The following is a 17998-nucleotide window of genomic DNA, read 5'->3' on the forward strand; positions in this document are numbered from 1 at the left end:
CAGATGCTGATTGCAGCCATGAAATTAAAAGACGCTTCCTCCTTGGAAGGAAAGTTAAGACCAACCTTGATAATATATTAAAAAGCAGAGACATTACTTTGCCAACAAAGGTCCGTCTAGTCAAGGCTATGGTTTTTCCCGTGGTCATGTATGGATGTGAGAGTTGGGCTGTGAAGAAAGCTGATCGCCGAAGAATTGATGCTTTTGAACTGTGGTGTTGGAGAAGACTTTTGAGAGTCCCTTGTACCGCAAGGAGATCCAACCAGTCCATTCTAAGGGAGATCGATCCTGGGTGTTCATTGGAAGGACTGATGCTAAAGCTGAAACTGCCATACTTTGGCCACCTCATGCGACGAGTTGACTCACTGGAAAAGACTCTGATGCTGGGAGGGATTGGGGGCGGGAGGAGAAGGGGACGACCGAGAATGAGATGGCTGGATGGCATCACCGACTCTGTGGACATGGGTTTGAGTGAACTCCGGGAGTTGGTGATGGATAGGGAGGCCTGGCGTGCTGTGATTCATGGGGTCGCGGAGAGTCGGACATGACTGAGCGACTGAGCTGAACTGAACTGAACTGAAGGAAATGCCGTTTTATTCCTAGTTTGACTATCAAGTTAAAGGAATACTAGTTTTTCTAGGAGTTAATTTAATATTCCTGATTTTCCAATAAACAGGTGTTGAATTATTAAATGCTTTTCTTCATTGATTGAGATATGATTTTTCTTCTCTACTTTTTTTTTATTGATTGCATAACTAGATTTTCTGGTATTGCACTATCCTTATATCCCTGGAATTAAATTGTGGTTGATAGTGATATAACATGTTTTTGGCTTAGATTTTGTTTTTTAAGTTTTAGTTTATGTTTTGACTCTATATATATGTGAAGAAGTTTACCTGTGGTTTTCTTGTTTTTTGTCATAATTACATTTGCTTCAGAAAATGAGCTATATGACTTTAGTTTTTTTCTAAAATTAATTCTATGAAATAATTTATATCATAAACTGTAGAATTAAATTAATGGTCCTTTAAAAGTTTGGTGGAACTCACCTGTAAAATTGTAGCAGTTGCTCTAGGTACCCTATTCAAAAGCCTTGAGTCACGCCAGATGACACCTACAAATGGTACCTGAACAAACCAATAGCTTCCTGCATCTCTCTGCCTCAGGGCATTTCATGACCAAAGAAATAGGCTTAACATGAAGGAGAGGCAGAGAAGTGCCAGTGAGCTGACTGATAAATACGCCAGGCTCCTTGCCCTTAGTGGGATGATTTTAAGAGAGTTCCATCAAGACCAAGCTCCGTTTGCCTCCAGAAATAGCCTACTCTTTAATTGACTGTTTATTGGCTATTTTTCCATGTTGCACTTCCCCTCTCTTTCACTGTACTTCCTGGTATCACTTTTCAAGTAAACAAACTACTTTACATTCAGATCTTTGGCTTGGGATCTGATTGTGGAGAAACCCCAAACAGGAAACACCGTCTTAGCCTGAGACTTTCTGTAGAAGATGTTTTAACAATTTTTTAATGGCGATATAATTCATGTAACATTCACCACTTTCAAGTGGCTTTTAGTATCTCCACAGTGTTTTGCAATGTCACCATTACCTAATTCCAGAACATTTTCCTCACCCTGAAAAGAAACCTTGTGTCCATGAGCAATCATTTCCATCTCACTGTACACCCAGGCACCCAGTAATCCACCATTTTTTCCCCTCTAGAAATTTGCCTGTTTTGGACATTGTGTATAAATGGATTTAGACAATATGTGGCCTTTTGTGTCTGGCTTCTTTCACTTAGTATAATGCTTTTAAGGCATCTTTGCTATAGCAGGAATCAGTACTTCATTCCTCTTATGGCTTAATAACATTCCAGTGTTTGGCTATATCACGTATTTGCTCACCAACTGAAGAACATCTAAGTTGTTTATACCTTTTGACTATTGTGAATAATGTTGTTAGGTCCATATGCTTTCAAGTTACATGAACATATATTTCCAATTCTTGGGAATTGCTTAGTAGTGGAATTGCTAGGTCATATGGTAATTCTCAGAGAAGGCAATGGCAAGCCACTCCAGTACTATTGCCTAGAAAATCCCATGGATGGAGGAGCCTGGTAGGCTGCAGTCTGTGGGGTCGCTAAGGGTCGGACACAACTGAGCGACTTCACTTTCACTTTTCACTTTCACACATTGGAGAAGGAAATGGCAACCCACTCCAGTGTTCTTGCCTGGAGAATCCCAGGGACGGGGGAGCCTGGTGGGCTTCCGTCTATGGGGTCACACAGAGTCAGACACGACTGAAGTGACTTAGCAGCAGTAGCAGCAGCATGGTAATTCAATTTTTTAATTTTTAAAGAACTGCAAAACTGTTTTCCACAGTGACTTTATATGACACTTTATATGTGTACCAAGAATGTACAAAGGTTAAAATATCTCTATCTCTTCACCAGCACTTACTATTTTCTTTTTTTTTAAAAAACATTGTATCTATCCTAGGGAGTGTGAAGTTCTTTTGTGTTGATTTGCTGCCACCACTGTCTACTGTAGATGTGGCTGAAATCAGATGTGAGCCAAGGAGTATCAAAACCATCTGCAACGTGAGACTTAGGATGGACTTCATACAAAAAATCGAGTGTCCTGAGTCATAAGAGACCAGGGGTTTAAATTCTGGTTATATTCCTTACCGGCTATAAGACCTTGTCTGTGTGACTTAACTTTTTCAGTCTTCAGTTTCTTCATCCATTACTGAAGTGTAGATTAAATGAGGTAATCGCAAGAATTAACATAGGGAGAACTCAGGAAGTTCTATTTGCTGTTGCTATTGTTGCTGTCAGCAGCAGTGACATTGGTGGTGGGACTGGTTGTGGTGGTGGTATTAGTAGTAGTAGTACCAGGGGATTAGCCAAAGCCTAGAGTTTGACTCAAAGTCCAGTCTGTGCAAAGTGTGGTCAGCGGATCAGCACAAACAACATCACCTGGGAGGCTGTTGAAAATTCAGAATCCCTGCCTCTCTGCCCCCAGACTTACAAATTGGAATCTGCCTTTTAACAAGATCCTAGGTGATTGGAATGCACATTACAGTTTGAGAAGCATTGGTCTATTACATCATTTTGCCATTCTCAAGTTAACCACTGCAGTTCCCACAATTTTGTTTTTAATTTTTATAACAGCTTTTTTGCAGAACAGTTGTACAAAAACTGTACGTGTTTAATGTATACAGTTTGATGGCTTTGAACTTATGCATATAGCCATGTAATCATCACCACAATCAAGGTGATAAATATATCCGTCACCTCCAAAATGAACAGATGCATGCACATCATTCAATGTGATCTCTCCCTCATCCCCGATAAAAAACCTAGTAATATTCTGAAATCTGTTGGGTTAGATCTAAAGGAGGACATTGATTTAACAAGTCTGAATCCCCTAAGGTAAGCTATACATATTTTACTTTCATTTAAATATCTAAGAAATTTTAATACATATAAAAATATTCTTAACATACTTTGTACATTTTGACTTAAGAAAATATAAATTTCATAATAGTACTCATATTTGGAAAATTCTTAAATGTTATATAATTTTTTCTTGAGATTCATGGTATTTGGATTATAGAAATTTTTTAGGCAAACAGATTTTAAAGAAAGTAAGGTATATCTATTATACCCTTACCATTAATATATTAATTCACTCACTCATTGAATATCTCTTGGTGTTTTACAGGTAATTGGGACATAGCAGTAAACTAAAATAGACAAACATCTCTTACCTTTCTGGGGAGTATATTCTAATTAGGAGATGTACATAACAAGATAAATATTAGAAGGCGTACGTGCCCTGGAGAAAATGAAAATCTAGTTACTTAATTTTGGATGATGTTGGAATATTGATTTGAATAGCCTTTGACAAATGACAGTTGAGCAGCAACTTAAAAAACTTGAAAAAGATGATGGAGCTAGCATTGCAGGTATTTAGGGGAAAAGCAGTTTAGACTTAGGTAACAGTGGATACAGAGGTCCTGTGGTAGGGGCACGCTTGACATGTTGGATGAATAGGAGGGAAGTTCGTGTGGCTGAACAGAGCAAGTGGGTGAGAACAGTGAGACACAAAAACTCAAGTGGGTGACAGTGAGACTGCAGCGGACCTTCTGGCTCAGTGTAAGGACTGGCATTTATTCTGAGCAAAACGGGGAGTATGAAAAGGTTCCAACAAAAAAGTGACATGACATGCTCTTTGATGGTTTTGTTGGGATAGGTTAATGAGAGTGAGAAAAGAATAGCATCTAGGAGACCAGTTTTGAGGATATTTAAGTAATCTAGGCCTCTGGAGAAGGAAATGGCAACTCACTCCAGTATTCTTGCTTGGAGAATTCCCTGGGCAGAGGAGCCTGACGCAATTGCAAAGTTCATGGGTTCTCAAAGATTCAGACACAGCTGAGCGACTAACACTAGCAAAAATAATTTAGGCGGGCAATGGTGGTGACTTAGAGTGGTTGTGGTGAAGATGACGAGATGTCATCTCTGCAGATATATTTTAAAAGAAGAATTTAAAAGATTTTATGGTGGACTGTATGTGGGGTATGAAAGAAAAAGATTATTCCAGGGTTTTTGGCCCCAGGCAAACCAGGAGGATGGGGAATTGCCATTAACCACTCTGAGTAAAACTGTGAATGCAGTAGTTTGGAGGTAAAGGTCTGGAATTCACTTGTGACCTTTGAGATGGATCCAGATACAGATGCACTAAAGCTAGATAAAAGACAGTGCTTTTAATTTTGTACTGTGATAGTGTCATGATACAGTTTAGCTTTCATAGAATAGTAAATCTCCCTTGGGTGGGCTGAGTTGAACTTGCCTCATACTGAACTGTGCTTTGAAGTAGATCAGATGACTGTATGATTAGTGATGCTGTTGCCTTTTAGCAGTTACAGGAGCAAGGAGAACAGTTTGCAAAAGGAAGTCCATATAGCAGTGCGTGGCTTCTGGCAGTTTACTTGCAAGGATCTCAAATTGTTTTATCCATTAAAATTTTAAAGAATTATTAGTGAGAATCTGAGAAACTAGTAAATGAAACTTTATACTTTGAACTCTTTTCTCTGAATTAATGCCTCTTTCTTAAAAATGTCTGTTTTGCTAGAGTGTTCTAGTGATTTCTATATCACCATATTTTGTTAGTGTTTTGTTACTGTTTCCTCTAGTTTTAGACCTCCAATTCTTTTCAGTTTAGATAAAGCATCATTTTGTAATCTTCATATAATTATGTTCTGGCCTCTCCCTTTTATAATATATTCTCTTCAGAAGTAGTTCTATTCTTCATTTTAAGTGAAACCTATGCTTTCTATTTTAAGAAAAATTAAGCTTGCTTTCCATCAATTTAAGCCATAATTTGGGGCTTCCCAAGTAGCTCAGGGGGTAAGAGTCTGCCAGCAATGAAGGAGATTTAGAAGACTTGGGTTCAATCCCTGGGTGAAGAAGATCCACTGGAGGAGGGCATGGCAACCCACTCCAGTATTCTTGCTTGGAGAATCCCATGGACAGAGGAACCTGGCAGGTTCCATGGTTGCAAAGAGTTGGACACTACTGAAGTGACTGAGCTCACGTGCAAGTCATAATTTTACTTTAAATTTATTGAAATGATTTTATAGTTCTGTAATTTATGCAGCATAACTTTTAAGTTCTGCATGTTGGAAAAGAAAGCTGTCAACTGATAGATGTTTATATTTCCTCTTGAATTTTTGAGTAAGTTACCATGCAGTGGAAAATAATGATTCTAATTAATACCATCACATTTTATAATGTAGAATAATGATACTCTTTCAACCTACTTTTAATTTTATGAAAGTTACTATATTTTTAAGTGAAACTTAGTTTATTTTTAGGATAAAATTAGATTAGCAGTGTAGTGATAATATAAAACTAGTAGTTCAGATTGAACAAAGTGCTATAGCGCAGACTAGTGGGAAAACTTAATAATTGCAGAAATGTTCACTTCCCTTAAACTTGCTGGATATGCCTACTGTTTTAAGAGTTATCTTTTCTTTAAAAAAAAAAAAAAAAAAAACCACTTAGAGAATTTCAAGCTTAAAATGTGATTATGAATTAAGGTAAGATTTAAAGGTCGAATATTTATTATGAAGGAAGTAGCTACCTATTCTGATAATAATCACTATGCAATTAAATTCTCCTCAATGACTAGTTTACTTTGAAATCACTTTTCTAGTTTTTTGATAAACTTTAATTTAGAACAGAGAGTTTATAAAGTGAATCAGGTGCTTTTATGGAAAGAAAATAAAAACAACACTACAAAATATGTAATTTTGTTTATATATTTGGCTAATTGGTACCTTTTTACATAAACCTGACTTCTTTATTCACATCACTCCATAAAAAACAAAACACAACCCACTGTGTTTTAAAAACTGTATTTGTATGAAAACTCAATGATTAGTTCTCAGTTAACTAATATATTTATTTTAACCTTAATTGGTTGCTAGTCTGACACCTGGTTACATACTCCTCTATCTCCTACCACATTTTCTTTTCTCTCTCTTTTCAGTTTGAAATATTTCGAACACGTTAAGAAGTTTAGAGACTACCAAGCAAGTTATACAGATCTTAAAATGTTCCCACATTTTGTATTTTTTTTCTGAGATAGCACAATTATCTTGAGTACTTATTATTCTATAAGTTTTTATTTGTATAGTTTATAAACACTGCTTATACCTAAACACTGCTAAACCATATAAAGCATTGTTTTACAAGGTTTTAAACTTTATATTATGGATCGTACTGTATATATTTTTCTGAAACATTTCTTTATCTATTTTGAGATTTAGAGCCACCTACATCTTCTAATTCATTCATTTTGATTGCTGAATATAATTCTTCTGCATGAATATGCTAGGTTCGATCCCTGGATTGGGAAGATCCCCTGGAGCAGGAAATGTCAACCTGCTCAAGTATTCTTGCCTGGAAAATCCCATGGTCAGAGGAGCCTGGTGGGCTACAGTCCATGGGGTCAGTCAGACATGATTGAGTGACTGAACACACGCACACATCCTTATAAGAGGAGGAGTACACACATAGAGAGAAGGTGATGTGAGGATGCAGCAGAGAGAGATCTGAAGGTGCTGTCCTTACAGACTGGATTGATGTGACCACAAGCCAAAGAATGCTGATAGCCATCAGAAGCTGAATGCCAGAAAAGGCAAAGCATTGATTTTCCCTGGAGTCTCTTGAATGAGCAAGGCCCTGTTGATACCTTGATGTTGGTCCATTGATGCTGAATTTGAATTCAGACTTCTGGTTCTTCAGAACTGTGAGAGAATGTATTTCTAGTTTGTGGTAATTTGTGACAGCAGCCATAGGAGGCTAATTTACTGCTCTTTTCTGATTTTGCCGTTAAAATCTTTTTAGTCTTATAAATTGCATTGGGGAAGTTACCTTTTTTCTCCTTTCTGTAATAGTTCAAAAAAGTTTGTGATCACTTTTTCAGTGTTTGGTGGGCATCTAGATCCCGTTTCTTCTTTGGTGAGATGATTTTTTTAAGTTTTCAGTGTAGTTTTTCCCTTTGCCCTGTCTCTTCCTCTCCCCCCTCCCTTTCGCCTTTCCCCTGAGATTGTGTTTTCCTTATTAACAGTTTTGTGATTGCCTTCATTCAGTGTCTGGCCTTTCCAGTGCACAGGTCTTTAGAAGTGAGCTGGGATCTTGTTTCCATCTTGATATTTAGTGATACTGCAAATTAACATATTAGTGGTATTTTTAATTAGTGATCTTGCAAAGTCATACAGACAAACCAAAGTCACGGTTGGCTTTGTTCAGGGTCTCGTTCCAAGACTGCGTCCCATTTATCCGAGCCCACAGCTATGTGTAATCTGTAGGTTGAGGCAGTTTTCTATAGTGTTTTCCAGCTTCTTTTCTTAATGAATGCCCTGGGCATCAAGAAGTGAATCTTGACTCCCAAGTTTTCATTTTACAAGGAGCACATTTAGTTCTTTAATCCCAAAGAGCTCTGTTCTCAACCATTGGTGCCTGCTTTTTGGCTGGGGGCACAGTGGCCCTAAGGCTTCAGCTCTGCTTCTACCTTCATTTTGTTTTAATTTTACTTAGTTTATTTCTACTTTTTATAAGCTAAAGTTCTGGGTGCAGAAACAAAAATCTTTCTATACAAGTAATATCTATTTTAGCAGAAAAATGTTAAAAGTTAAGATTTATATCATGCCATGAAACAAAGTAATATATAAAAATAAGAGTTTAAGGAAAGTAGAAAGAGGCTTAAAGGTTTAAGTTAAGGCAGAGTGGTAGAGGTCACTATAGTTTTTAGTTCTCTATAATAATTTCCCTGAGGTTTTAGGGATAAGTTAAAATTGCATTTTTTCAGCAATTGGGTGTTTTGATAAAAGTACAGATACCTAAAATGTTTAATAATATTGACTGCATGACAATATAATAAATGACTACAGTTTCAACTTAATTGTCTTTCATTTTCACTTCATTTCCTCTCTTTTAAAAGAGTAGATTCCTTTTCCGTGCTCTGCAGCCTCCCACCCTGCCCAGAGTAGAGGAGCCAGCCATTTTATCAGAAACTAAAAGTTCCCAGTTTTTCCTCCTCTAGGTGTGGTTCTGGTTCATACTTTGCACTTTGGCAAATATTAATCTTTGACCATAACTGACAGTATTCAGATCGCAGAGAAATAGGTATAGTATATTCGAAGTGCCTCTTGGTTTAGATTATTTTATCAGTAAGCTGGCTTCTTTTGGGAAGCTTTGGAATGATGAAGGGGACGCCATAGTCCTAAGTCCAAGCCTGAGGGTTCTTGGGGAGAGTGTCAGGTACACAGAAAAGGTACACAGTCAAGGAAGAGTCTGCCACTTCTATCCCTGTATATGGTGAGGAAGAAGAAAGACAGTAGGAAGGCACAAATGATCAGAGTAATGTTCTAGTCTGTTCTTTCTGGTCTTTGACTCAGGATGAGGATGCTTCTTAGTTAAGTCAAAGGGCAGCTCTTACCCTTATTAACATTCAAGATTCTTGGAAGAGAGATCTTTCTGGATGCCCTTCCAGCATTAGCTTTCCAGAACTATCTTCAGTTCCAGGGTGGTATGGAGGACACAGAAGTAGCTGCATGTCCTTGCTGTGACACTCCCCCAATGGTGAGGGATGAGGGATGTGGCCACTTTGCAGTAGAGAATGCAGTACAGCCACCTTGGGCCACAACTGAATGGAGAATTGTTCAGAGACTAGGAGGAGTCAAAGAGCCTTGGGAGCTGAAGTGAGATCAAGTCAACAATGGAGCACAGTCCTGTCTGAATAGAGTAGAACCAGACTGAGTTAGATGAGCTGCAGATTTTAGCAACAGAAGCTCCACGGGACACCCAGATACTTTCTTGGAAACAGCAGGGGAAGGGGTAGAAATGTAAAACATAGAGAATTTATCCAAAGGAGCTATTTATCAGGCTAAAATTTAGTACGTAGTTTTAAAAGAAATCTGGCTAATCTGCTGTTGAGGAAAATCAGATAAATACTTAGAGAAATAAACAAGCTATGTTTCTTTGTGAGTAATTTTTCGAAGCCATTATCAATAGCCAACTAAGACTTGGAGATGTTCCAAGTAAAAATTTCTTCTGTACTGCTGCTGTCTCCTGAGGGACTTAATGAAGACACCGCTGAACTCTCCTGTATCAGCTGACAAATAGGATTGTATGTTAGCTAGAGATGCCATGCTTGTGGTTCATGGGGAATTTGGCAAAGTCTGGCTGCTTGTCTTGGGGTATCAGATGGAAGAAACTTTCTGATACTTGTTTTGTAATCTATAAGCCCATTACATTGAAATTACTTTGATCTCTTAATTCCTTAAGGAACATGTTTGAAAACCTTTAATCCTCTTAAAATATGGTCTGGTACTTCCTTGCCAGTTGTACCATGACAGTACCAGGGAAGGGGCATGTAGGTTAGTAGCCTGCAGTGCCACTGAACTCTACCTTTTGAGGGACAGAAACACCATAGATCTAATGATGGGAATAGTAGGGTAATGTTGTAATTGACTTTTCTGGATTTCCAGGCCCCTTGCAGATCTCTGCATTCTTTTTTTCTTTTTTTTTTCCAAATGCTGCCTGGGCCTGGGGAGAAGAAGCATCAGGGATTTATGGTGTGATTGTATTCCTTTTGTGGCATTTCTCATAATAGTAATCTAAAGAATATTTTTGCGGTCATTTGCAATTATTTATCTTCCATACTATACTTTAAACTCCACAGAAAAATCTATGTCTGCTGAGCTGTATTTGCCAGCTCTTAGCATAGTGTCTGGAGAAGGAAATGGCAACCCACTCCAGTGTTCTTGCCTGGAGAATCTCAGGGACGGGGGAGCCTGGTGGGCTGCCGTCTCTGGGGTCACACAGAGTCGGACACGACTGAAGTGACTTAGCAGCAGCAGCAGCATAGTGTCTGGCATACACTAGGCATTTAGTGAATACTGAGTGAATGAATAAATAATGAATGAGTTAGTGTTAATAGTTACTTGCACATCTGTAAATAAATTAGAATTTTATGGTCTGAATTAATTTTAGTAATGCATTGTTCTTCACATATAAAGAGTATGCTGGTGATGCATTCAGTAGAACATGTGCTTTAGAAAGATTTTGAATTAGTTAATTATAAACGATAAACTTAGAAAGTTTCTGCAGCTCAACATAATAGAATTTTATTTCTCACAGTGTGAAGTCCACACTGCTGTCTGTGGCTGATCATCAGGGATTCCCTTCCAAGTAGTCATTCAGATTCCAAGGCTCCTTCTTTTTTTTAATGGATCCTTTATCCCCCAGGGTCTTGAATGAAGAGCTTGATCATAGCATATGAGAGTTTTGAATGGTCATGAAATGGCACACATCATTTCGCCTGTAATCCATTGGCCAGAACATAATAATGGTCATCTCTACAAGGGTGGTTGGGAAATGTAATTTTCTAAGAGACAAAGGAAATAAATTTAATAGCTAGCTAGCATCTTCCACAGTTTTCTAGTCATGTGATAGGGTTAAACCAATCAATTTAACACTTTTTTCCTGACAAATGCACACTTGTTGATAAGCATTATAGATTAGTGGTAGAGCCTTGTCTGATTAGACTGGAGTTTAGTAAATTCTTTTATTTTGTGCAAAGTTAGCTGGTTTTATCAACTTTGCCTTGGTCTCATTAGCACCAGTCTCTAAGCAGTAATCCTTCATTTCTCTGAAATACTCTATTATAGTTTTCAGAGGTTTACATTCCTGTAAGTTATTGTATGCAGTTAACATAGTTTTGTTTGTGACTAAGAAGTTTAGCTATTACATTTACCATTTTTATGGTTTTGAAAAGATATTTCTATTTTCCTTAGTTTTTTTCCCCTTTTTAACCCTAACAAGGATGTTTGTGGAATGGAACATATGGTAATAAAGGACAAATTTGGGTCACTAGTATTTCACCTCTTATATTGCTATATTACTTTGAAAATAATGGCATATTTAGAACTGAAAGTAATAATACCTTATAATTTTGAATCTTCTGTGTCTTTATATTCTTAGAGCCTAGCTTTTTTTTTTTTTTATAAGTGATGACCAGCCAAACTAATAGGCTTTAACCTTGGTGATTATATATTTCTAAGATGTTTTAAAAGTATTTATCAAAAGGTACATTTGTTGGTTAACTTAACTGGCTAAAGGATTCCATTAACAAAAGTCCTGCTATTTTATCCCAAATTAGTTAATTTTTTCCCACAGATACAGAATTCAGCTCTAATAGACATCGTTTCATAGCCAGTTAGTGAAAATTCACTTCACAGCACATGTATGTGTTTGTAAGACATTGTTCAGTATCAGCAATTGATAAGTTGCAGTGTATGTGAAGGGATTCAAGTGAAATTGTCAGTTTCTGTATTAATTCAAGTGAGTGGGTTTAGGCTTTCTGATCCTTAAAGATTAATAGATTCTTACTCTGAAAGTAGGAGGAGATAATGAGAGAAGGGTAATTGGGTGTTAGGATGTGAGGATTACTAGAGGCCAGCAGTTTAGGAAGGAACATAGGATCTAGTCAGAACCCCCTGGTGGCTCAGACGGTAAGGAATCCACCTGTGAAGGTGGGAAACCTGGGTTTGATCCCTGGGTTTGGAAGATTCCCTGGGGAGGGGATGGCAACCCACTCTAATATTCTTGCCTGGAGAATCCCGTGGACAGAGGAGCCTGGTGGGCTATAGTCTATGGAGTTGCAAAGAGTCGGACACAACTAAGCAACTAAGCACAGCACAATGTGGATAGCCCAGTAATACATAGTGTCTTTAATAAGAATCAGACAGCATCCTTCACACCTTGCAGTCATTTATTTTATACATTAATATCCACTGAGTGTTAACAGATAAAGAAAACTAAGCTCATAGTGCTTCTAGTTCTTTTTCTTTTTTTCATTTTGCGCTACTTGGAAATGATACTGTTCGTACAATGAGTTAATTTACATTTATAAATTTGTACAAATAGTATCATACATTTACCTAGTTTACACTGAGGTGAATTGGTAGGGCTGGTTATGGCCTTCTCTAGGCTAGCCTAGTCACTCTGAAGAACACACTTGTAACTCACTGAACACAGTGAGTTGGGAATTGCTGCCCTGGTGGCTCTCTTAACTTTACCAAACATCAGAATCACCTGTAGGATTTGGCAAATAAAAGAAAATAACAGATTTCTGCGTTCTTTCCCAATTTCTGATTCAGTAGCCTGAAAAGGTGCACTTCAAAAGTTTCCAGGTGATAACTTACGCTGCTCTTCTAGGGACACTCTTGAGACTCTCTGGAAGAGTTTAAGTAACCTGCTTACCTTGTGACAAATAATGAAGCAGAAGTAAGTTGTTTCTGTAGATGATCATGACTGGATAGTTGTCTATCTCACAAAGTCTCATTTCTGTTTCATTATCAATTACAAGATGCAAAAGGATGTTATTCTTCAATATTCTGAGTGTGACTTAGTCCAGATAACTTCATATCATAAAATCATATAGATGTATTATCACTGTTAACATGAATCATAATTTTTTTTAAAAAAAGCAGAAAAGTTAAAATTTAATTTTTAACATTATTTTCTGGTTCTATATTTAGTTGCTTTCACTTTTAAAATATCTGCAGTACCTACATTTGTCACAAGATGGCATTTAAAGGCTGAAGATTTTGGTTGAACTTTGATTTTTGAGACTATTGATGAGTTAGATGTATTTATGTTTCATATGTATTCAAACCAAAAGAAATTTGAACTAAGATGTATTTTAAATTTGAATGAGATTTTGATATTTTATATCAAAATGCTTTCTTATTATAAAAATAAGATAGTAACAAAAATTAATGTTATTGATGACTAATTCTTTTGAAAATGGATGAAACATGAATCTTAGTGTAATAGCATAAAAATTTTATTATATTACATCCCCCAGAAAGATTTCAGATGCTTTCAAGTTAGCAAACATTTAGAAGGTCTTACTGTTCTATAATGTATAAAGTCTTACTATGCAAATTGGGTTTCCCAGGTGACTCAGTGGTACTCCTTCTGCCAATGCAAGGAGCGCAGGAGAACGGGTTTGATCCCTGGGTTGGGAAGATCCCCTGGAGTAGGAAATGGCAACCCACTCCAGTATTTTTGCCTGGAGAATCTCATGGACAGAGGAACCTGGTGGGCTTCACTCCATAGGGTCACAAGAATTGACACGACGGAGCGACTGACTGAGCAAATAGATTCAAGGGACTAGATCTGACAGACAGAGTGCCTGATGAGCTCTGGACAGAGGTTCGTGACATTGTACAGGAGGCAGGGACCAAGACCATCCCCAAGGAAAAGAAATGCAAAAGGCAAAATGGTTGTCTGAGGAGGCCTTATAAGTAGCTGAGAAAATAAGAGAAGCAAAAGGCAAAGGAGAAAAGGAAAGATAAACCCATTTGAATGCAGAGTTCCAAAGAATAGCAAGGAGAGATAAGAAAGCCTTCCTCAGCAATCAATGCAAAGAAATAGAGGAAAACAGTACAATGGGAAAGACTAGAGATCTCCTCAAGAAAATTAGATATACCAAGGGAACATTTCATGCAAAGATGGGCACAATAAAGGACAGATATGGTAGGGACCTAACAGAAGCAGAAGATATTAAGAAGAGGTGGCAAGAATACACAGAAGAACTATACAAAAAGATCCTCATGACCCAGATAATTACGATGGTGTGATCATTCACCTAAAGCCAGATATCCTAGAATGCGAAGTCAAGTGGGCCTTAGGAAGCATCACTACAAACAAAGCTAGTAGAGGTAATGGAATTCCAGTTGACTATTTCAAATCCTCAGAGATGATGCTGTGAAAGTGCTGCACTCAATATGCCAGCAAATCTGGAAAACTCAGCAGTGGCCACAGGACTGGAAAAGGCCAGTTTTCATTCCAATCCCAAAGAAAGGCAATGCCAAAGAATGCTCTAACTACTGCACAATTGTATTCATCTCACACGCTAGTAAAGTAATGCTCACAATTCTCCAAGCCAGACTTCAACAGTATGTGAACTGTGAACTTTCAGATGTTCAAGCTGGATTTAGAAAAAGCAGAGGAACCAGAGATCAAATTGCCAACATCTGCTGGATCGTTGAAAAAGCAAGAGAGTTCCAGAAAAACATCTATTTCTGCTTTATTGACAATGTCAAGGCCTTTGACTGTGTAGACCACAACAAACTGTGGAAAATTCTTAAAGAGATGGAATACCAGACCATCTGACCTCTTGAGAAATCTGTATGTCGGTCAGAAAGCAACAGTTAGAACTGTACATGGAACAACAGTCTGGTTCCAAATAGGGAGAGGAGTATGTTAAGGCTGTATGTTGTCACCATGCTTATTTAACTTATATGCAGAGTACATCATGAGAAACGCTGCGCTCGATGAATCACAAGCTGGAATCAAGATTGCTGGGAGAAACATCAATAACCTGAGATATGCAGATGATACGACCCCTATGGCAGAAAGTGAAGAGTAACTAAAAAGCCTCTTGATGAAAGTGAAAGAGGAGAGTGAAAAAGTTGGCTTAAAACTCAACATTCAGAAAACTAAGATTATGGCATCCGGTTCCATCACTTCATGGCAAATAGATAGGGAAACAGTGGAAACAGTGGCAGACTTTATTTTCTTAGGCTCCAAAATCACTGTAGATGGTGACTGCAGCTATGAAATTAAAAGACGCTTACTCCTTGGGAGAAAAGTTATGACCAATCTAGACAGCATGTTAAAAAGTAGAGACTTTAGTTTGTCAACAAAGGTCCGTCTAGTCAATGCTATGGTTTTTCCAGTAGTCATGTATGAATGTGAGAGCTGGACTATAAAGAAAGCTGAGCGCTGAAGAATTGATGCTTTTGAACTGTGGTGCTGGAGAAGACTCTTGAGAGTCCCTTGGACTGCAAGGAGATCCAACCAGTCCATCCTAAAGGAAATCAGTCCTGAATATTCATTGGAAGGACTGATGCTAAAGCTGAAACTCCAATTCTTTGGCCACCTGATGCAAAGAACTGACTCATTTGAAAAGACCTGATGCTGGGAAAGATTGAAGGCAGGAGGAGAAGGGGACGACAGAGGATGAGATGGTTGGATGGCATCACCAACTCAATGGACATGAGTTTGAGTAAACTCCGGGAGTTGGTGATGGACAGGGATGTTGGCATGCTGCAGTCCAAGGGGTCACAAAGAGTCGGACACAACTGAGCAACTGAACTGAACTGATCAACTGAGCATGCAACCATGCGCATTATGCAAATAGGAGATATAGATGTTGCCTCCAGTGAGCTTTGAGTTTAGTTGGAGAAACATGAAGAGTAATGTATATCCAATTTGAAGAGAGAACAAAATAAAAATAATCAAGTACAGTGTTGTTTGATATAGACTGTACAAACAATGTGAACTGAAATAATGGGCAATGAAGCAAAATTTTTTAATTGCATTTTACAAAAGCATCCTTGTATCAGTTGAAAATAGCATGTTGAATTATCTATATTATTATAATTGATTCAAACCAAGGAGAAATGTTTAGCCATCTGGAGAACTGTGCACTTCAGTTCACTTCAGTTCAGTCGCTCAGTCGTGTCTGACTCTCCGCAACCCCATGAATCACAGCACGCCAGGCCTTCCTGTCCATCACCAACTCCCGGAGTTCACTCAAACTCATATCCACAGAGTCGGTGATGCCATCCAGCCATCTCATTCTCGGTCGTCCCCTTCTCCTCCCGCCCCCAACCTTAAAAAGCAGAGACATTACTTTGCCAACCAAGGTCCGTCTAGTCAAGGCTATGGTTTTTCCCGTGGTCATGTATGGATGTGAGGGTTGGACTGTGAAGAAAGCTGATCACCGAAGAATTGATGCTTTTGAACTGTGGTGTTGGAGAAGACTCTTGAGAGTCCCTTGGACTGCAAGGAGATCCAACCAGTCCATTCTAAAGGAGATCAATCCTGGGTGTTCATTGGAAGGACTGATGCTAAAGCTGAAACTGCAATACTGTGCACTTAGAAATGGTTAAATTGTGCATTTTATGTGAAGTGTCCTAGTAAAATTATGAAATTGTTAGGTTTCTATTAATCAGCAATATTCCTAGCTTTATTTTAGCCATTAAGAGCTATTCAAAAGAAATAAAAGCCCCTCAAGAAGCTGTAATATATTTGGTGATAAAAGATTAACCTATTATTGGTAGGTAACCTACTGAAAGTCCAACATAAACCAGGCGTGCCACTATGCCAGACATTTTATATAAATTATTTCAATCCTAAAAACAGTAATAGGAAAATGAATATTACTATACCTATTTCTTATTTTATCATTCAGTTCAGTTCAGTCGCTCAGTCGTGTCTGACCCTTTGCGACCCCATGAATCACAACACGCCAGGCCTCCCTCCCTGTCCATCACCAACTCCCGGAGTTCACTCAAACTCATGTCCATTGAGTCGGTGATGCCATCCAGCCATCTCATTCTCTGTCGTCCCCTTCTCCTCCTGCCCCCAATCCTTCCCAGCATCAGAGTCTTTTCCAGTGAGTCAACTCGTCGCATGAGAGGGAACTAAGTTTTATAAACATGAAGGTTCAGTACCTTGTTGAACTTTGAATTTAGTTGGAGAAACATGAAGCGTAATGTATATCCAATTTGAAGAGAGAACAAAATAAAAATGGTTGCCAAGGTTCCTTGGAGTTGGTATTAAATCCAATTTTTTCTAGCCTCAAAATCCATTTTCTGTGTATTTTGCTGTGCCTCTAATTTAAATAAAAAGCAATTAGAGAATACAAAGAAGCAACTAGTAATTATACATTCTAGTTTGGTATTTCTACTGCCAGTAAATATTGTCTATTTCATTATAGTTATTTTGACAGAGTTAAAAGATACGTGATTTAATTAACAATAGTAGTTAGTCTGGCTTCCGTTTTAACTTCAGAAAGAATGACCATGCATATATATATAGTTAGTTTGAGTTGTTGTCTCTCTTTTTACTTGCTTTTAACTTTGGAAACGCTAATTTCTTTTCCCTGTATATTCACATGCAGGTTATGTGGGTATGTAATTTGTGCCGAAAACAACAAGAAATCCTCACTAAGTCGGGAGCATGGTTTTATAACAGTGGCTCTAACACAGCACAGCAACCTGATCAAAAGGTTCTCAGAGGACTGCGGAATGAGGACGCACCTCAGGAGAAGAAAGCAAAACTGCATGAGCAGGCCCAGTTCCAAGGACCCTCAGGTGACTTATCTGTACCTGCAGTGGAGAAAAGTCGATCTCATGGGCTCACAAGACAGGATTCTATTAAAAATGGGTCAGGAGTGAAGCACCAAATTGCCAGTGACGTAGCTTCAGACAGGTAAACATTTTGCTTAATCTTTAGGTAAATATTATTTTTAAACTTCATTCCAAACAGAAATAAAAATACACGACACGTTTAGGCAACAAATGAGTTGTCTAAATATAATGTAAATGTCCATATGTTTTATAGAAATGC

The 17998-nt window shown here is 38.0% G+C and overlaps 1 protein-coding gene across 25 annotated transcripts in view; it reads left to right on the plus strand.

The window, feature by feature from the left end:
- Nucleotides 1-17998, plus strand: part of RIMS2 (regulating synaptic membrane exocytosis 2) — a 576029-nt gene that overhangs the window by 165165 nt on the left and 392866 nt on the right. For all 25 annotated transcript variants that reach the window (XM_088844714.1, XM_088844724.1, XM_088844720.1 and 22 more), the window contains one exon: nt 17550-17860. In XM_088844714.1, the coding sequence (XP_088700840.1) occupies nt 17550-17860 (311 nt within the window). The remainder of the gene's footprint in view (nt 1-17549; nt 17861-17998) is intronic.

This window comes from Moschus berezovskii, chromosome 16, assembly GCF_049115385.1.
Source record: "Moschus berezovskii isolate FMDL1 chromosome 16, NW_MosBer_1.0, whole genome shotgun sequence".
Lineage (NCBI taxonomy): Eukaryota > Metazoa > Chordata > Mammalia > Artiodactyla > Moschidae > Moschus > Moschus berezovskii.